Raw genomic sequence first — 23587 nt, forward strand, 5'->3', positions numbered from 1 at the left:
CAAAGGTCACCGTTCAATCTCCACGCAAAAAGGCATAGAGTTGATAGGCTCGGGTGGACGGCCCTCCCCTGCTGCTGCGACAGAAGATCCTCCCGAAGACAGCCTGATCATAGAATCGATGCTTATGCTGAGAAGCTCAGGATACCAGATTCTCCATGCCCAGTCAGGTGCCAGAAGGATAACTTAGGCCCAGTTGTACCAGATCTTCTTGAGAACTCTGGGCAGAAGTTTTAAGGGTGGAAAGGCGTACAAGAAGCCTGAGCTAGACTGGAGATGAAAAGCATCTCAGAGTGAGAGCTGCCTTGGAAACTCCAGCATGCAAAACTACTGACATTGAAAGGTATTGGGGGAGGTGAAAAGATCTGACCAAGGCTCTCCCCACTGCTGAAAGAGACCTTGCAACACCTCCAGATTTTGACGCCATTCGTGATATGGTAGGCAACAATGGTTGAGTTTGTCTGCTCTGGGGTTCAGAGAGCCCACCAGGTGTTGAACCAGAGATGTGCCAACAATGCCACACGGAGCAGAACATTGTCACCTACTGGTGCACAAGGGGTACTGCTCACAAAACATTTCTGGATCCAGCCTGATGCCTAAGGATTATTCAAATGAATCTGCAGCTTAGAAGTCTCCATCAGATAATAGCAAAATGTATCAACACTCTTTTTTCTTCACTATCAAGAAGTGCTTTGATCTGCAGAGGCCAGGCCCTCCTCTATCTGCAACGTAGTGAGGCCTCTGGTATTCTGCAGATCAGCCAGGTGCCTTGGATTACCCCTCACTGCCATCGCCCTTAGTGAACAAGGGATTTGAAGGCATCTAGATGACATTGACACCCAACAATAATAAACTGTCATTTGATGTTCTGACCACTCCTTCTGTAAGTTCAAGTCTTCTAACGGTGGTGGTTGACTTGAGCATCTTTACCTGAATCATGAGCAACTTGGATTGCATCCTGGAAGTTGGACTGGGAAAAGGCACGAAAACCAGCTTCTCAGGAAATTGGGCAGGACTGATAGGTGGGTGGGGTGCTAATGTTGAAGGCACTGGGCCAAGTCCGAAGTTGTGGACGAATCCAAAACCTTAGCAGCTGTTAGCTGTGGTGGCAAATGGAGGGGTGCCAGAGGGGGTTTTGGCAACTATAGACAACATGGCTTCTTTAATATGGCTAAAACACTAGGTTGGGAGAGGAAGAAGACCTCTCAGTGGGTCATTTTCCTCCCTTACCTTGATGAGACAGTTGATCTGTGTTCCTTTGTGCTCTCTGTCTGTGGATGAGAGAACCACCCTGGGAATGGAAATGAGATTGACTCATTTGTTTGGAAGGGATTCTAGATCTCCTCTTCAAGGATGCCATCATTAGCTTGGAAGCAAGAGGTAGAGTTCATGTGAGAACATAGCATAAATGAGGGGCATTGTGGGAGGTTCCCCGTCATTCGGCAGGCGGGTTTGTCGCCATCAACTGAAGGCCATGCCTGTTTTAAAATCCAAAGATATACATGGTGACATGACATTTGAAGGCCATGTCTGGTTTAAAATTCAAAGATATGCATAGTGTGAGAAGTTGGCCTGATGTATGATGTCACTAGTTCTAGTGTACACCTTATATCAGTCCAAACAACCCTTATGGTGATTGGTTGTAAAGTCAACCTTATAGACCAGCTATCCTAGTGGTAGCATGGACAAGAGCAGTCTTAGGCTAAACTCTGAATGGCATGTGAAGCCAGCTGTGATACCATACATAATCCCTTGAATACCAAATGAAAGGACACCACAACAGATATATATATAAAATAAAGTGTATTTATTCTAGTCAAACCCTCAGCACTCTTTATGAGATTCGAGGTAAGTACAACACAGTCTTATTTAAGCATACATTAAGTCACACAGGTAAGTAATACAGTTAGGCCCTAGGGGCCACGCAAACCATATACTAAAGAAGTGGTATAAGGACCACTGTCACTGAAATAGAATAGGCCTAGGCCTAGGGAATCGCTGGGGCTACACTACACTACCAACAGTTAGGAAGTGGGAGGCCCACGGGATTCAGGTGCAGAGTGGAAACACTCACGCGTAATGCGTATATTTGATAGAAATAGTACAGTTCTGAAATAAGCAGTTTTAGGACACTTCTGGAGTAGCTAGAAAGTCGAGACTCGGAAACTAGACCCTAGGATAGTCAATACCCTTGTGAGCACCGAAGTACCCAAGTTACCTAGCCCACGGGCTGCGGGTGCATAGGTGTGAACTTGCGTCGGGTCTCGTCGTGGACTTCTATGGATGCCTGAAGGAAAGTTGCTGACAGGCAGTCAGTGAAGAGTGTCCGGTGGATCCCAAGGCCGGGATCAAGAAGGAAGGGTACCTGCAAGCAGAAGGGACAGAGTCAGGGTCACAAGCTAGTGACCACGTGGAACCAGGAAGGAACCAGGCGATGTCGGGAGATTGCAGGTGAAGAGGTGAAGCTTGTCGCAGCAGCCACGGGTACCAGGAGACGTTGAGGACAACCAGGACCAGGAGGCGAGCTGTCCCACGAAGGCTCTTGCTGTCGGCGGCATCGAAGTCGAACTAGGACTCACCAAGCCTTGGCAAGCGGAACCCACGAAGAATAGAGGACTTGCTTCTGGTGCAGATCAGGAATGTCTGGGGTGCTTCTCTTTTGCAGAGGAGCGGGAGCCAGTCTGGAGGAGCCAAACCAGCAGTGAAGATTCAAAGGTGTGTCGTCGCAAAGGCCGCTAGCCAACGGGCAAGCAACCGGACAGATGCGGCAAGCAGGAAAATGCAGAAGGGCCCCACGCAGGACTCGTGGAGTGTGGGGGGCTGATCTTCAGAGCAGATGGTGCTTGGGGTTCGGGCTTCTTAATCCCCGGTGCACAACTTCGAGGGTACCTCAGAAGCTGCGCTGGAAGATACTCACCACTTTTCCCAGGTAGCCGGTCCCACGTCTCTCGTCGCCTCCACGGATCTCAGCTCAGCTGTGGATGTGGATCAGGGTCGGAGAAGTCTGGAAGTCAAGGCTCTGGTCGGGCTCTGCAGTCGGTCCCTCGTAGAACTTCAGCAAAGCAAAGGGTAAGTCTCTTGATGGTGCCTGTTTGCACAGGGTAGCCACTCTTTGGCCACAAGGGAGATTCTTCAGTCTTCTTCTTTCGTCGAATGTCGAAGGTCCAGAGTTTCTGTTCAAGTTGCAGGTTCAGGATAATCTAATCTCCTGGGGCCCAGCTACCACTCTTATACTAATCTGGGGGGCTGGGTTGCCTGCTAGGTCACGCCTTATGGGTGGGACCTGGGAGGGGGGTGGTTACACCCCCTTCCCTTTGTCCAGTTTCGCTCCAGGACTGGGGCTGGCGTGCCCCAGCACCGGTTTGAACTGGACTATGCATGGGACACCTTGTGTGCCCCAGGAAGTGTCTCGTTTCTTTCATCCCTCCCTGCTCCAATACACTAAGGCCTGGCTGGGGTGGTGCTCGCACCTCCCAAGGCAGGAAACCTATTGTCCAAGCCTCCCGTGCCGGGATCACTCCCAGCAGCAGGAGGTCAGACTTGTGTCGTGGCAGCAGCATCCATTTTGTGATGCTGGGGCTCTGGTTAACTTTAACCGGGTAAGTAGGTTTCAACATGTCTTCTCCCTCTAGAAGGGAGGGATAATATCCTCATCCCCAGAAATGGGATGGGGGTATTATTCCAAAGTGTTAAACACCTTACACAACATTTTTTGATAAAGCCAAACCATAGTTACCATAACCGTTTAAGATTATAAGGCAGTTTAAGAGTATATGGTAGGCTCTATCATAGAACAGCTGTAAGGACATGGTTCCGAAAGCTGCAGACAGGCTCAGCTCATGCTAGAGCACCATCTCACATGTTACCAAGCACTCTGCCTCCAGGATTGTTAAGGCCTGCCATAGGAGTGGCTGATAGGTACACATGTGTCTATATAGAAGATAGGTATAGGAATACTACACCTAAGCAAGGGGTGATTACACAACCTTGCCCCAGCTGAGTGATCAGCCAGTTGTGTCATAATGGAAGGCCAGGCCAGGGGTGGCATAATACATGCTGCAGCCCCTGGTAGGCCTAGGGTACACCTATGCCCTGGGTACCTAAGGTACACTGTACAGGGGCCAATAAGGTGATCCTATCCAAATGGGTTATGCACCTAAAGTACATAGTATTTATTTATTTATTTATTTATTTCGCGATTTTTACTGCGCAAACAAATACCCGAAGGTGTCTCGGCGCATGTGACAAAAACGAGAGACCGAGCCGCAGGGTTACTGATTGAACAGCCATGTCTTTAAGAGCCTACGAAAGCTTATCAAATTGGGGGCAGTTTTTATGGTGAGTGGCAAAAGGTTCCAGAGTTTAGGTGTGGCAACCAGGAAGCGCCTGTCTCCCCAGGTTGCCGTTCTCGTGCGAGGTAACGGATGCAGGCAGGAGTTGGCGGATCTCAGCTGTCTCTTGGGGCTATACAACTGAAATGCTTCAATCAGAAACTTTGGACCGACGCCATGCACTGCCTTATAGGCAATGCAGAGGGCCTTGAATTTAATGCGGCCCTCTACTCTTAGCCAATGCAGGTGACGAATGGCTGGAGTAGTTGGCTGGCGGCGGGGGATGTCAAGAAGAATTCTTGCAGCAGCATTTTGTATGGACTGCAACTTAGATAGAACGAGTTTCTGAGTATTAAGGAAGAGGGCGTTCCCATAGTCGATTTTGGAAAACACTAGGGTAGAGACCAGGGTCTTCCCAGCTGAGGTGGGAAGGTAAGGCAGTATTTTCCTAATTTTCTTTAAAATAAAGAACGCAGATGACACAACCTTGTTGACATGAAGGTTGAATGACAGCTTGCTGTCAAAAATGACTCCCAGGTTTCTGGCCTTATCAACTGGGACAGGAGGAGAGCCCAGCTGGTCAGGCCACCAGGCAGAAGACCAAACCGGGGAGAGATTACCAAAGGTCATATTAATTTAGAGAGAGAACAGCAGGGCTGTGGGTCTGATTAGCAGGCCCACAGCCACATCTAAGTCAAAAACCAGTAAAGCAAAAGCAAAAAGTGGGGGTGAACATAGAAAGCAGACCCTACTCTCCTACACAACCACCCCCCCCAAACTTAGGGACATTAAACTAACCTTGACCAGTTGAGTCTTCATGTTCTAAGTGGAAATATCTGGAGAGTCCATCTGCATTGGCATGGGCAGTCCCAGGTCTATGTTCCACTGTGAAGTCCATCCCTGTAGGGAAATGGACCACCTAAGAAGTTTGGGATTTTCACCCTTCATCTGATTTAGCCACAAGAGGGGCTTATGGTCTGTCTGAATCTTGAAGTGAGTGCCAAACAAGTATGGCCTCAGCTTCTTCAGGGCCCAAACCACAGCAAAGGCCTCCCTCTCAATAGCTGACCAACGTTTCTCTCTAGGGGTCAGCCTTCTACTTATAAAAGCAATGGGCTGGTCTTGACCATCTATATTAAGTTGTGAAAGAACAGCTCCCACACCCAACTCAGAAGCATCTGTCTGGACAATGAACTCTTTGGAGTAGTCTGGACTTTTCAGAATAGGTGCACTGCACATGGCCTGCTTCAGGTCATCAAATGCTTTTTGACAGCTTACTGTCCACTGAACTTTCTTTGGCATTTTCTTAAAGGTCAAGTCATTAAGTGGTGTCACAATGGACCCATAGTTCTTAACAAACTTTCTGTAGTACCCAGTCAGGCCCAAGAAAGCTCTGACCTGAGTCTGGGTAGTTGGAGGAGTCCAGTCCTTTATGGTCTGGATCTTGCTCTCCAGTGGTTGAACCTGACCGCCACCAACTAGGTGGCCCAGGTATACAACCTTGCTCTGCCCTATCTGGCACTTAGTGGCCTTGATAGTGAGGCCTGCCTTTTGCAGGGCCTCTAAAACATTCCTCAGGTGGACCAGGTGATCCTCCCAGGTGGAGCTAAAGACAGCAATATCATCAAGATAAGCTGCACAGTACTCATCCAACCCAGTAAGGACTTGATTCACCAACCTTTGGAAAGTGGCAGGTGCATTCTTCAAACCAAAGGGCATTACCACAAATTGATAATGTCCTCCTGGGGTCGAGAAAGCAGTTTTGGCCTTTGCATTCTCAGCTAGCCTGATTTGCCAGTAGCCTGCTGTCAGGTCAAATGTGCTCAAAAACTTAGCAGCTGCCAGTCTGTCAATGAGCTCATCTGCCCTAGGTATTGGGTGGGCATCTGTCCTAGTGACAGCATTGAGACCTCTGTAATCCATGCAAAACCTCATCTCTCTCTTACCACCTTGGGTGTGAGGTTTTGGCACAAGAACTACAGGACTAGCCCAAGGGCTCTCTGAAGGTTCAATGACTCCCAGCTCCAACATCTTTTGTACCTCAACTTTTATGCAGTCCCTGACATGGTCAGGTTGCCTGTAGATTTTACTCTTCACGGGCAGACTGTCACCAGTGTCCACCTCATGGGTGCACCAGTTTGTCTGACTTGGGGTCAGAGAGAACATATGTCTGTAGGATTGCAGAACTTGCCTGCAGTCCTGTTGCTGATGGACAGTGAGGCTGTCAGAAAAGACCACACCATCAACTGAGCCATCATCAGGGTTCTGAGTCAACAGGTCTGGGAGAGGGTCACTCTCTGTAGCCATGAGTAAGCCCATGTCTGCCCTGTCAACATATGCCTTCAATCTGTTGACATGAAGCACCCTGTGGGGGCTTCTGGGAGTCCCAAGTTCCACCAAGTAGGTGACTTCTCCCTTTTTCTCAACAATAGTGTGGGGTCCAGACCATTTGTCTTGGAGTGCTGCTGGGGCCACTGGCTCCAACACCCACACTTTCTGCCCTGGCTGGTAAACAGTCAGCACAGCCTTTTGGTCATGCCAAGCTGTTTGGAGTTCTTGGCTTGCCTCAAGGTTTTTAGAAGCCTTCTTCATATACTCTGCCATCCTGGAGCGGAGACCAAGTAAATAATCCACTATATCAAGTTTGGGTTGTCTGAGAGGTCTCTCCCATCCTTCCCTTACTAAACATAGGGGTCCTCTTACAGGATGCCCAAACAAAAGCTCAAAAGGGCTGTAGCCAACCCCCTTTTGTGGGACCTCTCTGTAAGCAAACAGAAGGCAGGGTAAAAGGATGTCCCATCTTCGCCTAAGCTTGTCTGGTAAGCCTTTTATTATTCCCTTTAGAGTCTTGTTGAATCTCTCAACAAGCCCATTGCACTGTGGGTGATAGGGTGTGGTGAACTTGTAGTTCACACCACACTCCTTCCACATTGCAGTCAAATATCCTGACATGAAGTTGGCACCTCTGTCAGAAATGACCTCCTTTGGAAAGCCCACTCTGGAGAATGCTCCAAGTAAGGCCCTTGCCACAACAGGAGCTGTTGTGGTCCTCAGGGGAATAGCTTCTGGATACCTGGTGGCATGGTCCACTATCACCAGTATGAATCTGTGCCCAGATGCTGTTTGTGGGTCCATTGGTTCTACAATATCTATGCCCACTCTTTCAAAGGGAACCCCCACCACAGGTAGTGGTATGAGGGGGGCCTTTGTGGTGCCACCTGATTTGCCACTGGCTTGGCAGGTGACACAGGAGCGACAAAACTCCTTGGTATCTTCTGACATATGGGGCCAGTGAAAGTGAGGGACAAGCCCGTCCCAAGTATTGTTCTGGCCTAAGTGTCCTGCAAGGGGAATATCATGGGCCAAGGTAAGAAGGAAGCCTCTGAACTTCAGTGGGATGACCAACCTCCTGGATGCACCAGGCTTGGGGTCTCTAGCCTCTGAATACAGCAGCCCTTCATCCCAATACACTCTATGGGTACCTTGAGCATTCCCTGCATCCTCAGCAGCAGCTTGCTGTCTGAGGGGTTCAAGAGAGGGGCAGTCTAATTGTGCCTGCCTCAGATCTGCCCTTGAAGGTCCCCCTGTCCCAAGAAACTCAACCTGATCAGGTTCCAGTTCTTCTAGGACAGTTTCTTCAGGGTTCTCAGAATCATCCTCCTGTGAGGGCTGATCCAGTGCCTGAGGCAGGGGGGAAGGCACAGCATTTACCCTACAGCTCTTTCTCTTGGTTTGTGACTGGTCCATAGTTTCAGGATCCAGCACTTGTTCAGTGGTGCACTTTTTGGCCTGTGACCTGGTCACAGCAAGGACCTGTGCATCTATCCCCAGCATTTCTGCATGGGTCCTATACTCCACTTCAGACCAAACTGAAGTTTCAAGATTATTGCCCAGTAAACACTCCACAGGAAGGTCTGAACTAACAACAACTTTCTTGAGGGCAGTTACCCCTCCCCAGGAGAAGTTAACAATTGCCACACTATGGGAGGTAGTGGCATTGCTAGCGTTGGTCACTAGGTAGTTCTCACCTAGTATGATCTGTCCAGGGTCCACAAAGGCAGGTGTCACCATTGTGACACTAGCCCCAGTGTCCCTGTAGGCCTGAGCCATTCTTTGGTTGATAAAAGGAGTCTGTCTGTACTTGCCCAGGTTACTGGGTCCTACAGTAGAGGACAAAGCTATGTCCCCATCACAGATCAGAACAGCCTGAGTAGGTATCCTCCTCAGTTCCCAGGGTTAACCCTACTACACCCTTTTGCTGGGAACCACCACTTACCGCTGAACTAGGGGGTACAGTTGCCTTAGGGGCAATGGTGGCTGGGGGCTTATCCTTTTTGGTGCACTCACTAAACCAATGTGAGTTGGACTTACAATAGTTGCACCATGGTTTCTTTTGGCCATCTTTCTTTTTATCCTTTTTGGGACCACCCTCCCCCTGAGCCTTTTGGGGGCCTGTTTAAGACTTCTGGTCCTTTTGTTTCTGATCATTACCCTTCTGGTCTGCCTTTTTCTGATCACCGCCCTAGTTCTGGTTTTTCTGCTTAACTCTAGTCCTGACCCATCTATCTGCCTTCTTTCCCAATTCTTGGGGAGAAGTCAGATCAGAATCAATCAGGTGTTGATGCAGTAGCTGGTTTTGACAGTTATTAAGGATTTGTTCTCTCATGATCAAATTATACAATCCTGTATAGTCCTTAACCTTACTTCCCCCTAGCCAGCCTTCCAGAGCCTTAGTGGCACAATCTACAAAGACAGTCCAGTCCTGAGTCTGTGTCTTCTGGGTATCCCTGAACAACAACCTGTATTGTTCAGTGGTTAGGCCAAACCCATCAATCAGAGCACTCTTCAGGACAGTGTAATTGTCTGCATCCTCATCACTAACTGTGAGGAGCTTGTCTCTACCCTTCTCAGAGAAGGAGAGCCACAAGATAGCTGCCCAATGACTTTGGGGTGCCTGCTGTACTTTGCAAGCCCTCTCCAAAGCAGTTATCCATTTGTGGATGTCATCCCCACACTTGTAGGGAGGGACAATCTTGCTCAGGTTTCTATTATCATAGTGCCTGTCTCTATCCTTAGGGATATTGCTGCCACCAGTGGGTTCTAACCCACTTAACTTTTACTCTCTAGCCAGTGCAAGCTTCTCCTTGGCAAGGGCAAGTTCTTCCCTCTCAATCCTTAGATTAGCTTCCCTCATTCTGGCTTCATGCTCTTTTCTCTGGGGGGAAATCATTCCCCTGTGAGAAGAGGCATTAGAGATGCTAGAGACATGGGAGTGGATGGATTCCCTTGAAGGGGATCTGTCTCTCCTGCTTCTCTGGTTAAGCCCACTTGGGGGTCTGTATGGGGGGACCCCATGCAAACTCCCATGTAAGCTTAGGTTAGCCTGGCTAAGTCTTCCTACTTGGCCCTGGCTGTCTACCTCCTCATCTGAAGTCCCATCTGACTCATCTGTAGCGGGTAGACCCTCCCCTGTACCTAGGGTACCAGCCTGTGAGGCCCTAAGAGCATCATATTCCTCTAGGATCTGTACTAGCTGAAGGAGGGTAGGGTTTGCACCCTGTTTTCACTTTCTGGAGGTACACAATTTTCTCATCTCCTGAAAAGTTAGGGTATCATATCTAGAGGGGATCTTTCTCAGACCTGCCCCTCCTGAGAGAGAATCTCCTTGATCTCCTCCCAGAGACATGATCTAGTGAGGGTGTGGTGTGTGCACCTACCTACACTAGTTGTTTCTACTAAACCTCTCTAGTAGTTGTAGTCAGGGTGTGTTAGTCCCTTCAACCTACAACAACTAAGTCCAGTAGGACTTAAGTATTATAATCTATGTTATATGTACCTAAACAATATCTGTGTGAGCTTTCAATTTAGTATCTCAAGATTACAATGGTATTACAACAGCAAGCTCAGATCCCAACCGCTGCTCATCACTGTGAGAAGTTGGCCTGATGTATGATGTCACTAGTTCTAGTGTACACCTGATATCAGTCCAAACAACCCTTATGGTGATTGGTTGTAAAGTCAACCTTATAGACCAGCTATCCTAGTGGTAGCATGGACAAGAGCAGTCTTAGGCTAAACTCTGAATGGCATGTGAAGCCAGCTGTGATACCATATATAATCCCTTGAATACCAAATGAAAGGACACCACAACAGATATATATATAAAATAAAGTGTATTTATTCTAGTCAAACCCTCAGCACTCTTTATGAGATTAGAGGTGAGTACAACACAGTCTTATTTAAGCATACATTAAGTCACACAGGTAAGTAATACAGTTAGGCCCTAGGGGCCACGCAAACCATATACTAAAGAAGTGGTATAAGGACCACTGTCACGGAAATAGGATAGGCCTAGGCCTAGGGAATCGCTGGGGCTACACTACACTACCAACAGTTAGGAAGTGGGAGGCCCACGGGATTCAGGTGGAAACACTCACGCGTACTGCGTATAGTCGATAGAAATAGTACAGTTCTGAAATAAGCAGTTTTAGGACACTTCTGGAGTAGCTAGAAAGTCAAGACTCGGAAACTAGACCCTAGGATAGTCAATACCCTTGTGAGCACCGAAGTACCCAAGTTACCTAGCCCATGGGCTGCGGGTGCATAGGTGTGAACTTGCGTCGGGTTTCGTCGTGGACTTCTATGGATGCCTGAAGGAAAGTTGCTGACAGGCAGTCAGTGAAGAGTGTCCGGTGGATCCCAAGGCCGGGATCAAGAAGGAAAGGTACCTGCAAGCAGAAGGGACAGAGTCAGGGTCACTAGCCAGTGACCACGTGGAACCAGGAAGGAACCAGGCGATGTCGGGAGATTGCAGGTGAAGAGGTGAAGCTTGTCGCAGCAGCCACGGGTACCAGGAGACGTCGAGGACGACCAGGACCAGGAGGCGAGCTGTCCCACGAAGGCTCTTGCTGTCGGCGGCATCGAAGTCGAACTAGGACTCACCAAGCCTTGGCAAGTGGAACCCATGAAGAATGGAGGACTTGCTTCTGGTGCAGACGAGGAAGGTCTGGGGTGCTTCTCTTTTGCAGAGGAGCGGGAGCCAGTCTGGAGGAGCCAAACCAGCAGTGAAGATTCAAAGGTGTGTCGTCGCAAAGGCCGCTAGCCAACGGGCAAGCAACCGGACAGACGCGGCAAGCAGGAAAATGCAGAAGGGCCCCACGCAGGACTCGTGGAGTGTGGGGGGCTGATCTTCGGTGCAGATGGTGCTTGGGGTTGGGGCTTCTCAATCCCCGGTGCACAACTTCGAGGGTACCTCAGAAGCTGCGCTGGAAGATACTCGCCACTTTTCCCAGGTAACCGGTCCCACGTCTCTTGTCGCCTCCATGGATCTCAGCTCGGCTGTGGATGTGGATGTGGATCAGGGTCGGAGAAGTCTGGAAGTCAAGGCTCTAGTCGGGCTCTGCAGTCGGTCCCTCGTAGAACTTCAGCAAAGCAAAGGGTAAGTCTCTTGATGGTGCCTGTTTGCACAGGGTAGCCACTCCTTGGCCACAAGGGAGATTCTTCAGTCTTCTTCTTTCGTCGAATGTCGAAGGTCCAGAGTTTCTGTTCAAGTTGCAGGTTCAGGATAATCTAATCTCCTGGGGCCCAGCTACCACTCTTATACTAATCTGGGGGGCTGGGTTGCCTGCTAGGTCACGCCTTATGGGTGGGACCTGGGAGGGGGGTGGTTACACCCCCTTCCCTTTGTCCAGTTTCGCGCCAGGACTGGGGCTGGCGTGCCCCAGCACCGGTTTGAACTGGACTATGCATGGGACACCTTGTGTGCCCCAGGCAGTGTCTCGTTTCTTTCATCCCTCCCTGCCCCAATACACTAAGGCCTGTCTGGGGTGGTGCTCGCACCTCCCAAGGCAGGAAACCTATTGTCCAAGCCTCCCGTGCCGGGATCACTCCCAGCAGCAGGAGGTCAGACTTGTGTCGTGGCAGCAGCATCCATTTTGTGATGCTGGGGCTCTGGTTAACTTTAACCGGGTAAGTAGGTTTCAACATGTCTTCTCCCTCTAGAAGGGAGGGATAATATCCTCATCCCCAGAAATGGGATAGGGTATTATTCCAAAGTGTTAGACACCTTACACGACATGTTTTGATAAAGCCAAACCATAGTTACCATAACCGTTTAAGATTATAAGGCACTTTAAGAGTATATGGTAGGCTATATCATAGAACAGCTGTAAGGACATGGTTCCGAAAGCTGCAGACAGGCTCAGCTCATGCTAGAGCACCATCTCACATGTTACCAAGCACTCTGCCTCCAGGATTGTTAAGGCCTGCCATAGGAGTGGCTGATAGGTACACATGTGTCTATATATAAGATAGGTATGGGAATACTACACCAAAGCAAGGGGTGATTACACAACCTTGCCCCAGCTGAGTGATCAGCCAGTTGTGTCATAATGGAAGGCCAGGCCAGGGGTGGCATAATACATGCTGCAGCCCCTGGTAGGCCTAGGGTACACCTATGCCCTGGGTACCTAAGGTACACTGTACAGGGGCCAATAAGGTGATCCTATCCAAATGGGTTATGCACCTATAGTACATAGTATTAATTTAGAGAGAGAACAGCAGGGCTGTGGGTCTGATTAGCAGGCCCACAGCCACATCTAAGTCGAAAACCAGTAACGCAAAAGCAAAAAGTGGGGGTGAACATAGAAAGCAGACCCTACTCTCCTACACATAGTGTCATGACCAAAAATCAAGAGAGAAAATCATAATTTAGCAAAAAGGAACTGAAGAAAACCTCAGAGGCATCAGAGAAAAGAAACTGGCATCACAAAGCACTTGAGCTTCTATATGAGAGGAGATGTAGCTTGGTGACCAGAATTGCAGACCTTGGAGCTCAGTTAGAATCCTGACATTCTGAGCAAACCAGTTAATCTGCTTTTGCCTATAAAAATGCGACATAGTCTAGTAGTCTTGTAAAACGCTGAAACTCCCCTCAGGACAAATTTACACTATATAAAATTGCACAAAATATGGACTTCGTTGTGTCACTTCTGGTGGAATTGCAAGGGGCCAGTCAGGATTAGGAGTGGGAGCACCTCAAATAATTCTGTGCAGCGTAATCAAGTGGAATTGCCTCAGAAAGAATTCAGTGAAATTACGCAGGAAAATTCATTCTGCGTTTTGCACTGTTTCTTAGCACAAAGTTGCCCCTCATGTCCAAAATGGACGTGAGGACATATTTTGTGCTAAGAAATAGCACTACATGCAACACAATTTGAAAAGTGAGTGCAAGCAGATGGTTGATTTTACTAAATGTGCTCTTGGGGTGAAATTTTCTTCTCACTTACTACCGGCATTTAGCTGGATGCGAGGATACATTCTCTGATGAGAAACAGTGTTGAATGCAGCAGAACACTCTCGCTGTAGGATTATTACCCCCCCCCCCCAATTACTCTTAACTACATAAACAGGAGTCATTACGTAATTATTGGTAATTTTGCATCAAAGAGTAAAGCGGAATTACCAAAATTACTCCAGTTACTCCAGCGTGAAAACAGTTCTTCCCAGGCCTAGTCAGGATGCTGGAAAGCATCAGTTACTTGTCACTGCTTTATACATTCCCAGATCCAGTCTGGCGCTCAGGAGGTATGATTTAGGGACGGAACGGTTATCTATTAGAAAAGTACTCATTAAGAATCAAGGCCCTAGTAGCTCGTAAATTTAGGTAAAATACTCAAAATACTCACTTTATTTTGTTTCGCAATGGTGTCAATTAAAAACTGAGTTGTGACGTTATCCACATTTGGAACCAGTATAGATGCATAGTCAGGAATAGAATCCGTTGGATAAATGTATTCTTGAACTCGTTGTCCCCAGTGTTCCCATTCACCTTAAAAATTAATATGAACAGTTCAGCTGAAGATTCATTCTGCGGTCACCCCAACCAGTTTTTCACTGTAAAACTCTAGTTATTTTGGACCATTTAATTTTGTTTGCATTTGGCTTGTTGGATAGTTTATACACCAGTGTACAATAATGGTGATTGAAACAACATACAATAATACAGTGCGTTTTGTTTTAAATGTAAGTTTTTTATTTTCTACGACGTGGCCATTTTCTCTGTGTATGCCTGTGAGAGAGAGAACCTCATGATGAAATACTACTGAAATGAAAAACATATAAGGTTAGTCTACAGAGATAATACTTTTAAAAAGACATTTAGGTACACATGCATCAAGCTAATTTGCGAGCGCAAAAATAGCGATTCGCAAAAACAGGCCTTTTGAGCTTGCAAATTAGATTTTCACAAAAATAAGGAATCCCAATTTTGCGAGGACCAAAATAGCGATTCCTTATTTGCGAGTCCCTATTAGAGAGTCGCAAAGCTATGCAAGAAAAGTCGCAAATAGCGATTTTCATGAAATTAGCAAATTAGCGATCGCTATTTAACTATTTTATGCTGGGTGCAGGGTGCTATTGAGCCTTCGGGCTCTCAATGGATTTCAATGGTAAAGCTCCAGGACGAACAAAGGATGCAAGATCGGGGACGAAGATTCTTCAGGTGCCACCACCACTTCGAGAGGTAAGTTGCGTAGTTGGAGGATAGGTAGGTACCCAGGAGTCGGGCACAGGGGGCTGCAGGGCGCCGGGTGCAGGGGTGCCTTTTGATGTCGGGAAATCTTACCCTCTGTTGATTGCGGTTGGGGGGGTCCCTGGTTCTGAGGCTGCAGGCGTCATCAGGAGCATCGAGGTGAGTCCTTGGGTGCCGGATTCGGGGTCACATTCGCCGGGGGGACGTCCTCGGGTCTTTGTCCACTCCGGCACAGGCCAGGCATGGCGGGTGCAGAGTGTGCAGGGTTCGCGGTTCCGGGTTGATGCCAGGGGTTAGAAACTTGCTTTTAGCAGAGCCACTGCTCATGGGAGTCCCAGATGCTCAGAGTCACAAGGTAGCCAGGTCCTACGGGGGTTGTGAGGTTACGGGCCACAAGAGGTGCCGGGATTTAGCAGGAGCAGGTTTGAGGGTCGACAGGCCGGTAGGGCTGGGGCCAAAGCAGTTGATGTCTTCCTCTTCTTAGGAGCTGCACGGCAGGTCTTCTTTCTTCTTGCTCTTCTTTGCTTTTTCGGAATCTGGAAACTGAGGAAGGAAGGTTCAGGGTGCCCCTAAATACTAGATTTAGGGGCGTTACAGGTGGGTAAAGGGCAGGGACCAATGGGTCCCTGCCCTGGGGTGGGTACACCCCCCTATCCTGCCACTCTCCACTGGGAGGGGGGCAGTAGCCTAGTCCCAATTGGGCAGGGCTTCCCATCTTCAAGATGGTGAGGGCCCGGAGATGTGCTCCACCTTGCCTCCCCCACCTGATGGGTGGGGTTGGCAGAGGCTGGCACAACCCCTGTCCTTACTTGGGGTTTCCGGCCAGTCTTCCCGCCAGAGTGGGGGTCAGAACCGTTGGGGGCCAGATTGCTGGGTACAGCAAGTGGCCTGGAGAAGCTCACAAAGGCGGCATGCCTTTGAAGCTTCCCCCTGCCCATCCTGGGGGAGGAGACCTAGCATCACGCCCAGGATTTGCATTGTTGCAGGCCCAAAAGAGCAGGGGCTCTCCACCCAGGGGTCCAGCAACATGTCTGCTGTGTGGCAGCCTAGGCAGCCTCTCAGACCAGACGTGGATTGGAGGTTAGGTTTCAGGGGGCATCTCTAAGATGCTCTCTGTAGTGCTTTGTACATTAAATCCCACACTGGCATCGGTGTGGGTTTAATGTGCTGAGAAGTTTGATACCAAACTTCTCAGTCTTCAGTGTTGCTATTATGGTGCTGTGGAGTTCGTGTTTGAAGAGCTCTCAGCACCATATAATCTTACATGGCAGAACTTCACTTACAGTGCCCAGGAATGGACCTGGGTACTGTAGGGGCACAGGGCTCATGCTCCTGTGCCCACACCACTGGCATAGGGCACCCAGCTAGAGGGGTTTGCTGATGTATGCCAGGGCAGTGTAGGTTGTGGGCATGGCACACAGGGATGTGTGCCATGTTGACCCTTTGTTTTATCTTGTACCCAGACACTCAGCCTGCAAGGGCAGTGTGTTTGTGTTAAGGTACAGGGCCTCTAAGGGTGGCACAATAAGTGCTGCAGCCCTTAGAGGCCTTCCCTGGTCACAAGGCCCTGGGTACCTAGGGTACCATTTACCAGGGGCTGAAATGTGGCCAGGGTTTGCCAATTTGGGGTTTTAGGTTTTAGGGAAGGAACATAGGCCCTGGGCACCTGATTGGCAGGAGTCCAGGGCACACTCAGTCAAAGTACATTCAGCAATTCAGCAAAAAGTGGGGGCATACCATGCAAGAAAGATTGCACTTTCTCACACCCGTCATCTCACCTAAAGCACCCGACATCTGTGGGCATTGGTCCATCCTGCCCTCGGTCACTGGCAAGTGACCCAGACTCTGTCCCCTCTGCTTTCAGGTTCCATACATCCTAGATCCAGGCTTGGATCTCTTCGGACACTTCTCCTCTTCACGGCAGCAGCACTTCTTCGCCAGCTTCCACTGAAATCGATGACCCGACCCAACACCAAAAGACACCTATGCACCTAGATTCCCTGGGTGAGGTAACACGAGTACTCCGGTGCTCCCGTGGGTGCTAGCCCTAGAACTGCTTCAGTCCAAAAGTGTTTGGTCCTGACTCGATTCTAATTGTCCCGGATCTTTAAATAACCGCCACATCGCCCACAGAAGATAACGGGAGCCCGCTGCTGTGTTGACACACTGCACACGGCCCCCGTGGGTCCCCTGTGTCACTACCTTGGGTGGTTCCTTGGGGTCCCTGCGATTCTACAGGCTCTAGGCCTTGTATCTAGTTCAGTCGTGCTTCTTATACCACTTTTTTGGTATATGGCTTGGTATGCCCCTAGGGACCAAACGTGTATTTGTGCTAATATTGTTGATAACTAACTTGTAACCTAAGCACTTCGAACACCAGTCTCATAAAGAGACTAGAGGGGTGTGTTTTATCTTAAACACATATATTTTAAATATATACCTGGTGTGGTTGTCCTTTCATTTGATCATTCAGGAGATTATAGACTGGTAAAACAAGCTGCTTTACATTCCTTCAAGACATAGCCTGAAGGCTGCTCTCCATAGCTACCACTAGGATAGCTTTCAATAAAGGTTGTCTTTAACCAATCACCATAAGGGGTTGTTTGGACTGATACAAGGTGCCCACTAGAACTAGTGGACAGCATATATCAGGCCAACTTCTCACATCGGTGTACAGCGTGTGGGATTCCAGCTTGCTAGTGTTTTACCAGATAATCTCAATTGAATTGATCAACTGAAAACCACTAAAGGTATCTTAGGTACATATAATATCAAGTTTAGTATTCAATAAGTTCTACTGGAATTAGAGTTGTGTGTTAAGGGATAGCACACTCTTTCTACAACTCAAGAGAGTTTATAAGGCCACACTAGTACAATACACCACACCACATTAGTAATGTCTAATCAGCCAGGAACCAGTGAGTTCCTGCCTGAATCCAGTGGGCTTCTCCCCTATAAATATGAGGATCTCTCCTTTGCACAGCTTAGGGCCTTATGTTCCATTGGGAAGCTGAAGACAGGCAAAAGACCATCTACCCAGCAACTCATAAAGATACTTAAGCTGGATGATATCTCAGGGCCTAGTGGGACTGATGGGGTAGGCAGTGTGGGTGGGGCAGCACCTGAGGGTGGGTCTAAGGGTGGAAACTCCCATGACCCTACCTCTAATGCTGACCAGACTGGTGACGATGACCAGACTCTGGTGAACACAGATCTCCTGGATGAGGATGAGGAGGATGACAACAATGCTCCCCTCTTTGTTCCTCCAGGGAGAGTTGAACATAGGGTAGAAGGGATAGATCTCACTCAAGGGGATCTAGCCAGTCTACCTCATCTATAGGGACATCTGTTTCTTCTCATAGAGGGAGGGAAACCTCCCAGGAGAGGAGAGGAGAGGAGAGAGAGACTGCTGAAGTAGGAGCAAGACAAGTTCAACCTCAGAAAGCAGCAGATGGCCTTAGATAGGGAAGCCCTAGAGCTCTACAGAGCTAGTAAAAAGGAGGGACTAGAGTCCCTTGGTGGCAGGAATTTCCCTAGAGATAGGGAGAGGTCTTATGACCATAGAAACTTAAGTAAGATTGTCCCTCCCTACCAGAGTGGGGATGACATCCACAAATGGATAACTGCCTTGGGGAGGGCCTGTAAAGTACAGAAGGTCCCTCAAGGTCAGTGGGCAGCAATCTTATGGCTCGCCTTTGCAGACAAAGGTAGAGATAAGCTCCTCACTGTAAGAGAAGAGGATACTGATGATTACCAGGTCTTGAAAAGTGAACTAATAGATGGGTTTGGCCTAACCACTGAACAATACAGGTTAAAGTTCAGAGACACCCAAAAAGCACAAAATCAAGACTGGGTTGACTTTGTTGACTGTGCTGCTAAGGCTCTGGAAGGTTGGTTACTGGGCAGTAAGGTGTGTGATTTCATAGGATTGTACAATCTGATAATGAGGGAGCAGATTCTACTAAATGTCACAATCAGCTGTTGTACCAGTACCTGGTAGACTCTGATCTGACCTCTCCCCAAGAATTGGGAAAGAAGGCAGACACATGGGTCAGAACCAGGGTGAGGCAGAAGGTACAGAACCAAGGTGGTGACCCAAAGAAGCAGGATTCTAAGAACTCTGACAAGGGTGGGGACAAGGGTAAAGACCAGAAGTCTTCTCAAGGGCCCCAAAAATCTTCTTCCAATGGGGAGTCACAGTCAAGTAAGGGTAAAGGCCAAAAGAAACCTTGGTGCAAAATCTGTAAACAGACAACTCACTGTACCAGTGACTGCACCAAGTCCAAAGAATCTACTCCAGCCACCATTGCCCCTAAGGCAACTGTTCCCCCTAGTACAGCTACAATAGGTAGTGGCAATGTTCAGAATAAGGGTATAGTAGGGTTGAATCTGGGTTCTGAGATGGACTCTGGCCTAGTCAGAGTTCCAACTCAGGCTGTGCTTCTCTGTGATGGGGGCATGGATATGTCCCCCTTTGTGAGTCCCAGTAACCTGGGCAAATACAGACAACATCCTTTGATAAATGGAGTAGAGGCTTGGTCATTCAGGGACACAGGAGCAAGTGTCACAATGGTGACAAAAGATCTTGTGGATCCAGGGCAGATTATACTTGGTGATATGTACCAAGTGACCAATGCTAGCAATGTCAGAACAGACCATTCTCTGGCAGTTGTTAACTTCTCCTGGGGAGGGGTAACTGGCCTTAAGGAGCTTGTGGTAAGTGCAGACCACCAGTACAGTGCTTGCTTGGCAATGATCTAGAGACTTCAGCTTGGGCTGAAGTGGCGCTCAGGACACATGCAGAAATGTTAGGGATCCCTGCTCATGTCTTTGCTGTGACTAGGCTCTAAAGCTGAACAGGCCCTGGATTCTGGAAAAATGGACCAGGTGCCTCACAAGAGGAGGAGCAGCAGAGTTAAGGCAGAGCCTTCCCACCTGACTCAGAATGCTGATCAGTCTCCTAAGGGAGATGATCTTGAGCCTGAAGAAGGGACCGTCCCAGAGGAGCTTGTACCTGACCAGGTTGAATTCTTGGGGATAGGGGGCCCTTCCAGGTCTGATCTGAGCCAGGAGCAGAAAATCTGCCCCTCTCTTGAACCCCTCAGATAGCAAGCTGCTGATGTGGCTGATGGGAATGCTAGTGGCACCCATAAAGTTTATTGGGATGATGGACTCCTTTACTCAGAGAGTAGAGACCCTAGGCATTGTGCATCAGGGAGGTTGGTTATATCTCTGAAGTTTAGGGGCTTCCTATTGACACTAGCCTATGATATTCCCCTTACAGGACACCTGGGCCAGAACAAGACTTGGGACAGAATTGTCCCTCACTTTCACTGGCCCCACATGTCTGAAGACACAAAGGAGTTGTGTCGCTCCTGTGTAACCTGCCAAGCCAGTGGCAAAGCAGGTGGCACTACAAAGCCCCCCCTGATACCACTACCTGTGGTGGGGGTGCCCTTTGAAAGGGTAGGGATTGACATTGTTGGATCCATGGATCCCCAAACAGCATCTGGGCACAGATTTATACTGGTGGTGGTGGATCATGCCACCATGTACCCAGAGGCAATTCCCATAAGGACCACTACAGCACCTGTGGTGGCAAGAGCTCTCTCTAGAGTGTGTTCTCAAGAGTAGGCTTTCCTAAGGAGGTAGTATCTGACAGGGATGCAAACTTCATGTCCAGTTACTTGACTGCTATGTGGAAGGTGTGTGGAGTGAACTACAAGTTCACCACACCCTATCACCCACAATGCAATGGTTTAGTTGAGAGATTCAACAAAACCTTAAAGGGCATGATTAAAGGACTCCCAGAGAAGCTTAGGCGAAAATAGGACCTACTCTTGCCCTGCCTTTTATTTGCATACAGGGATGTGCCTCAAAAGGGGGTTGGCTACAGCCCATTTGAACTTTTGTTTGGTCAGCCTGTCAGGGGTCCATTGTGTTTAGTGAAGGAAGGATGGGAGTTACCTCTCAAGCCCCCAAAGCAAGACATAGTGGACTATGTACTTGGTCTCTGCTCCAGGATGGCTGAGTAGATGAAAAAGACAAACAAAAACCTAGAGGCTAGCCAGGAACTGCAAGAAGCCTGGCATGACCAAAAGGCTGTACTGACTGTTTACCAGCCAGGACAGAAAGTGTGGGTGTTGGAGCCTGTGGGCCCAGAAGCCCTCCAGGACAAATGGAGTGGCCCCCATACAATTGTTGAACAAAAAGGGGAGGATACCTACTTGGTAGACCTTGGAACCCCTGGGAGTCCCCATAGGGTACTTCATGTCAACAGATTTAAACCATATGTTGACAGGGCAGACATGGGCTTGCTCATGGCTACTAATGAAGGACAGGAGGAAGAGAGTGACCCACTCCCTGACCTGCTTTCTCAGAACCCTGATGATGGGTCAGTTGATGGTGTAGCCTTGGCAGGCAGCCTCACTGCCCAGCAGCAAACTGACTGTAGAAACCTTCTCAGCCAGTTCAGACTCAGACATATGTTTTCTCTGACTCCAAGTCAGACCACCAGGTGCACTCATGAAGTGGACACTGGGGACAGTCTACCTGTGAAGAATATGATCTACAGGCAACCTGACCATGTCAGGGACTGTATAAGGACAGTATTCCAAAAGATGTTGGATTTGGGTGTGATTGAACCCTCAGTTAGCCTTTGGGCTAGTCCAGTAGTCCTGGTACCTAAACCTCACACCAAAGATGGCAAGAGAGAAATGAGGTTTTGTGTAGACTAGGGGTGGGCGGAATTTGCGGAATTGCGTTACGCAAATCTCCGCGAAACGGTAAAAAATCTCCGCGAACACGCAGAAATTCCGCGAACACGCGGAATTGCTTGTTCGCAATGCTTTTTTCCTGTTCGCAATTGCTGTTTGCGTGCTCGAGGAGAAATATCTCGCGAACATGCATTTTGAGAACGCGAACAAGCAAAAATTTCGCGAAATCGCGGAAAGCAGACTTTTGAGCAATTTCGCGTTCTCCGCGGAACGCGAAATTCCGCAAATTCCGCAAATTCCGCGAGCGGAACGGAATTTGCTGCCCAGGCCTAGTGTAGACTACAGGGGTCTCAATGCAGTCACTAGGACTGATGCCCATGCCATCCCCAGGGCATCTGAGCTAATAGATACTTTGGCCTCAGCCAAGTTTTTAAGCACATTTGACATGACAGCTGGCTACTGGCAGATCAGACTAGCTGATGATGCAAAGCCAAAGACAGCATTTTCTACCCCTAGTGGGCACTATCAATTTGTGGTAATGCCCTTTGGTTTGAAGAATGCACCTGCCACTTTCCAAAGCTTGGTGAATCAAGTCCTTACAGGCCTGGAAGACTTTAGTGCAGCATATCTAGATGGAATTGCCGTCTTTAGCTCCACCTGGGAGGATCACCTGGTCCACCTGAGGAATGTTTTGGAGGCCCTGCAAAAGGCAGGCCTAAATATCAAGGCTACTAAGTGCCAGATAGGGCAGAGTCAGGTTGTGTACCTGGGCCACCTTGTAGGTGGAGGCCAGGTTCAACCATTACAGGACAAAATCCAGACCATAATGGACTGGGTTGCTCCAACTACCCAGACTCAGGTGAGAGCCTTCGTAGGCCTGACTGGGTACTATAGGAGATTTGTCAAGGGGTATGGATCAATAGTGACACCCCTGAATGACTTAACTTTTAAAAAGATGCCCAAAAAGGTTCAGTGGACAGCTAGATGTCAAAATGCATTTGATGACCTGAAGCAGGCCATGTGCACTGCTCCCATTCTGCAGAGTCCTGACTACTCCAAGAAGTTCATTGTTCAAACAGATGCATCTGAATTTGGGGTAGGGGCTGTACTGTCACAATTGAATGATGAAGGTCAGGATCAGCCAGTAGCTTTCATAAGCAGATGCTGACCTCTAGAGAGAAACCTTGGTCAGCCATTGAGAGAGAGGCCTTTGCTGTGGTTTGGGCTCTGAAGAAGTTAAGGCCATACTTGTTTGGTACTCACTTCCTTGTTCAGACAGACCATAAGCCCCTCTTATGGCTAAAACAAATGAAGGGTGAAAACCCCAAACTGCTTAGGTGGTCCATTTCCCTACAGGGGATGGACTTTACACTGGAAGGTAGACCTGGGAGTAACCATGCCAATGCAGATGGACTCTCTAGGCATTTCCACTTAGAACATGAAGATTGAACTGGTCAAGGTTAGTTTAATGTCCCTGCGTTTGGGGGGGTTGTGTAGGAGAGTAGGATCTGCTTCACATGGTTACCCCCACTTTTGTCTGGTGTTTCACTGTTTTTCGACCTTAGTCTGGCTGTGGCCCTGTTACTCAGGACCCCAGCCTAGCTGCTTCCTCTCTAAAATGGTTTCCATGTACATTAGGTACATATCTAATTGGAATCTGGAGTGCCTTATAAGCCCCTAGTATATGGTATACTATGTACCTAGGACATAGGTACCTCAGAGGCCTACCAGTGGCTGAAGCATGTCTTATGCCACCCCTGGGAAGCACTTCAAAATTACACCACAGCTCTGCTACTGCAGCCTGGGTAAGGGTGTGCTTGCACCCCTTACAGTGGTATAGGCTACCTATATCACTACCATTGCACACACATATAAAACCTATAAGTCACTCTTATGGCAGGCCTTAACAATCCTGAAGGCAGAGTGCTTGGTTTTTATGTGAGAGGGTGCCCCTGCAGGAGCAGAGCCCCTCTGCAGCATTCGGAGTATCTCCTCTGATGCTGTTTGTGGTG

The 23587-nt window shown here is 48.7% G+C and overlaps 1 protein-coding gene across 1 annotated transcript in view; it reads right to left on the reverse strand.

Moving 5' to 3' along the window:
- DNAH8 (dynein axonemal heavy chain 8) overlaps positions 1-23587 on the reverse strand; it is a 13985216-nt gene that overhangs the window by 6354108 nt on the left and 7607521 nt on the right. The window contains exon 54 of the mRNA XM_085610239.1: positions 14015-14157. Coding sequence (XP_085466365.1) covers positions 14015-14157 — 143 coding nt within the window. The remainder of the gene's footprint in view (positions 1-14014; positions 14158-23587) is intronic.

This window comes from Triturus cristatus, chromosome 6 (genome assembly GCF_964204655.1).
Source record: "Triturus cristatus chromosome 6, aTriCri1.1, whole genome shotgun sequence".
Classification (NCBI taxonomy): Eukaryota; Metazoa; Chordata; class Amphibia; order Caudata; family Salamandridae; genus Triturus; species Triturus cristatus.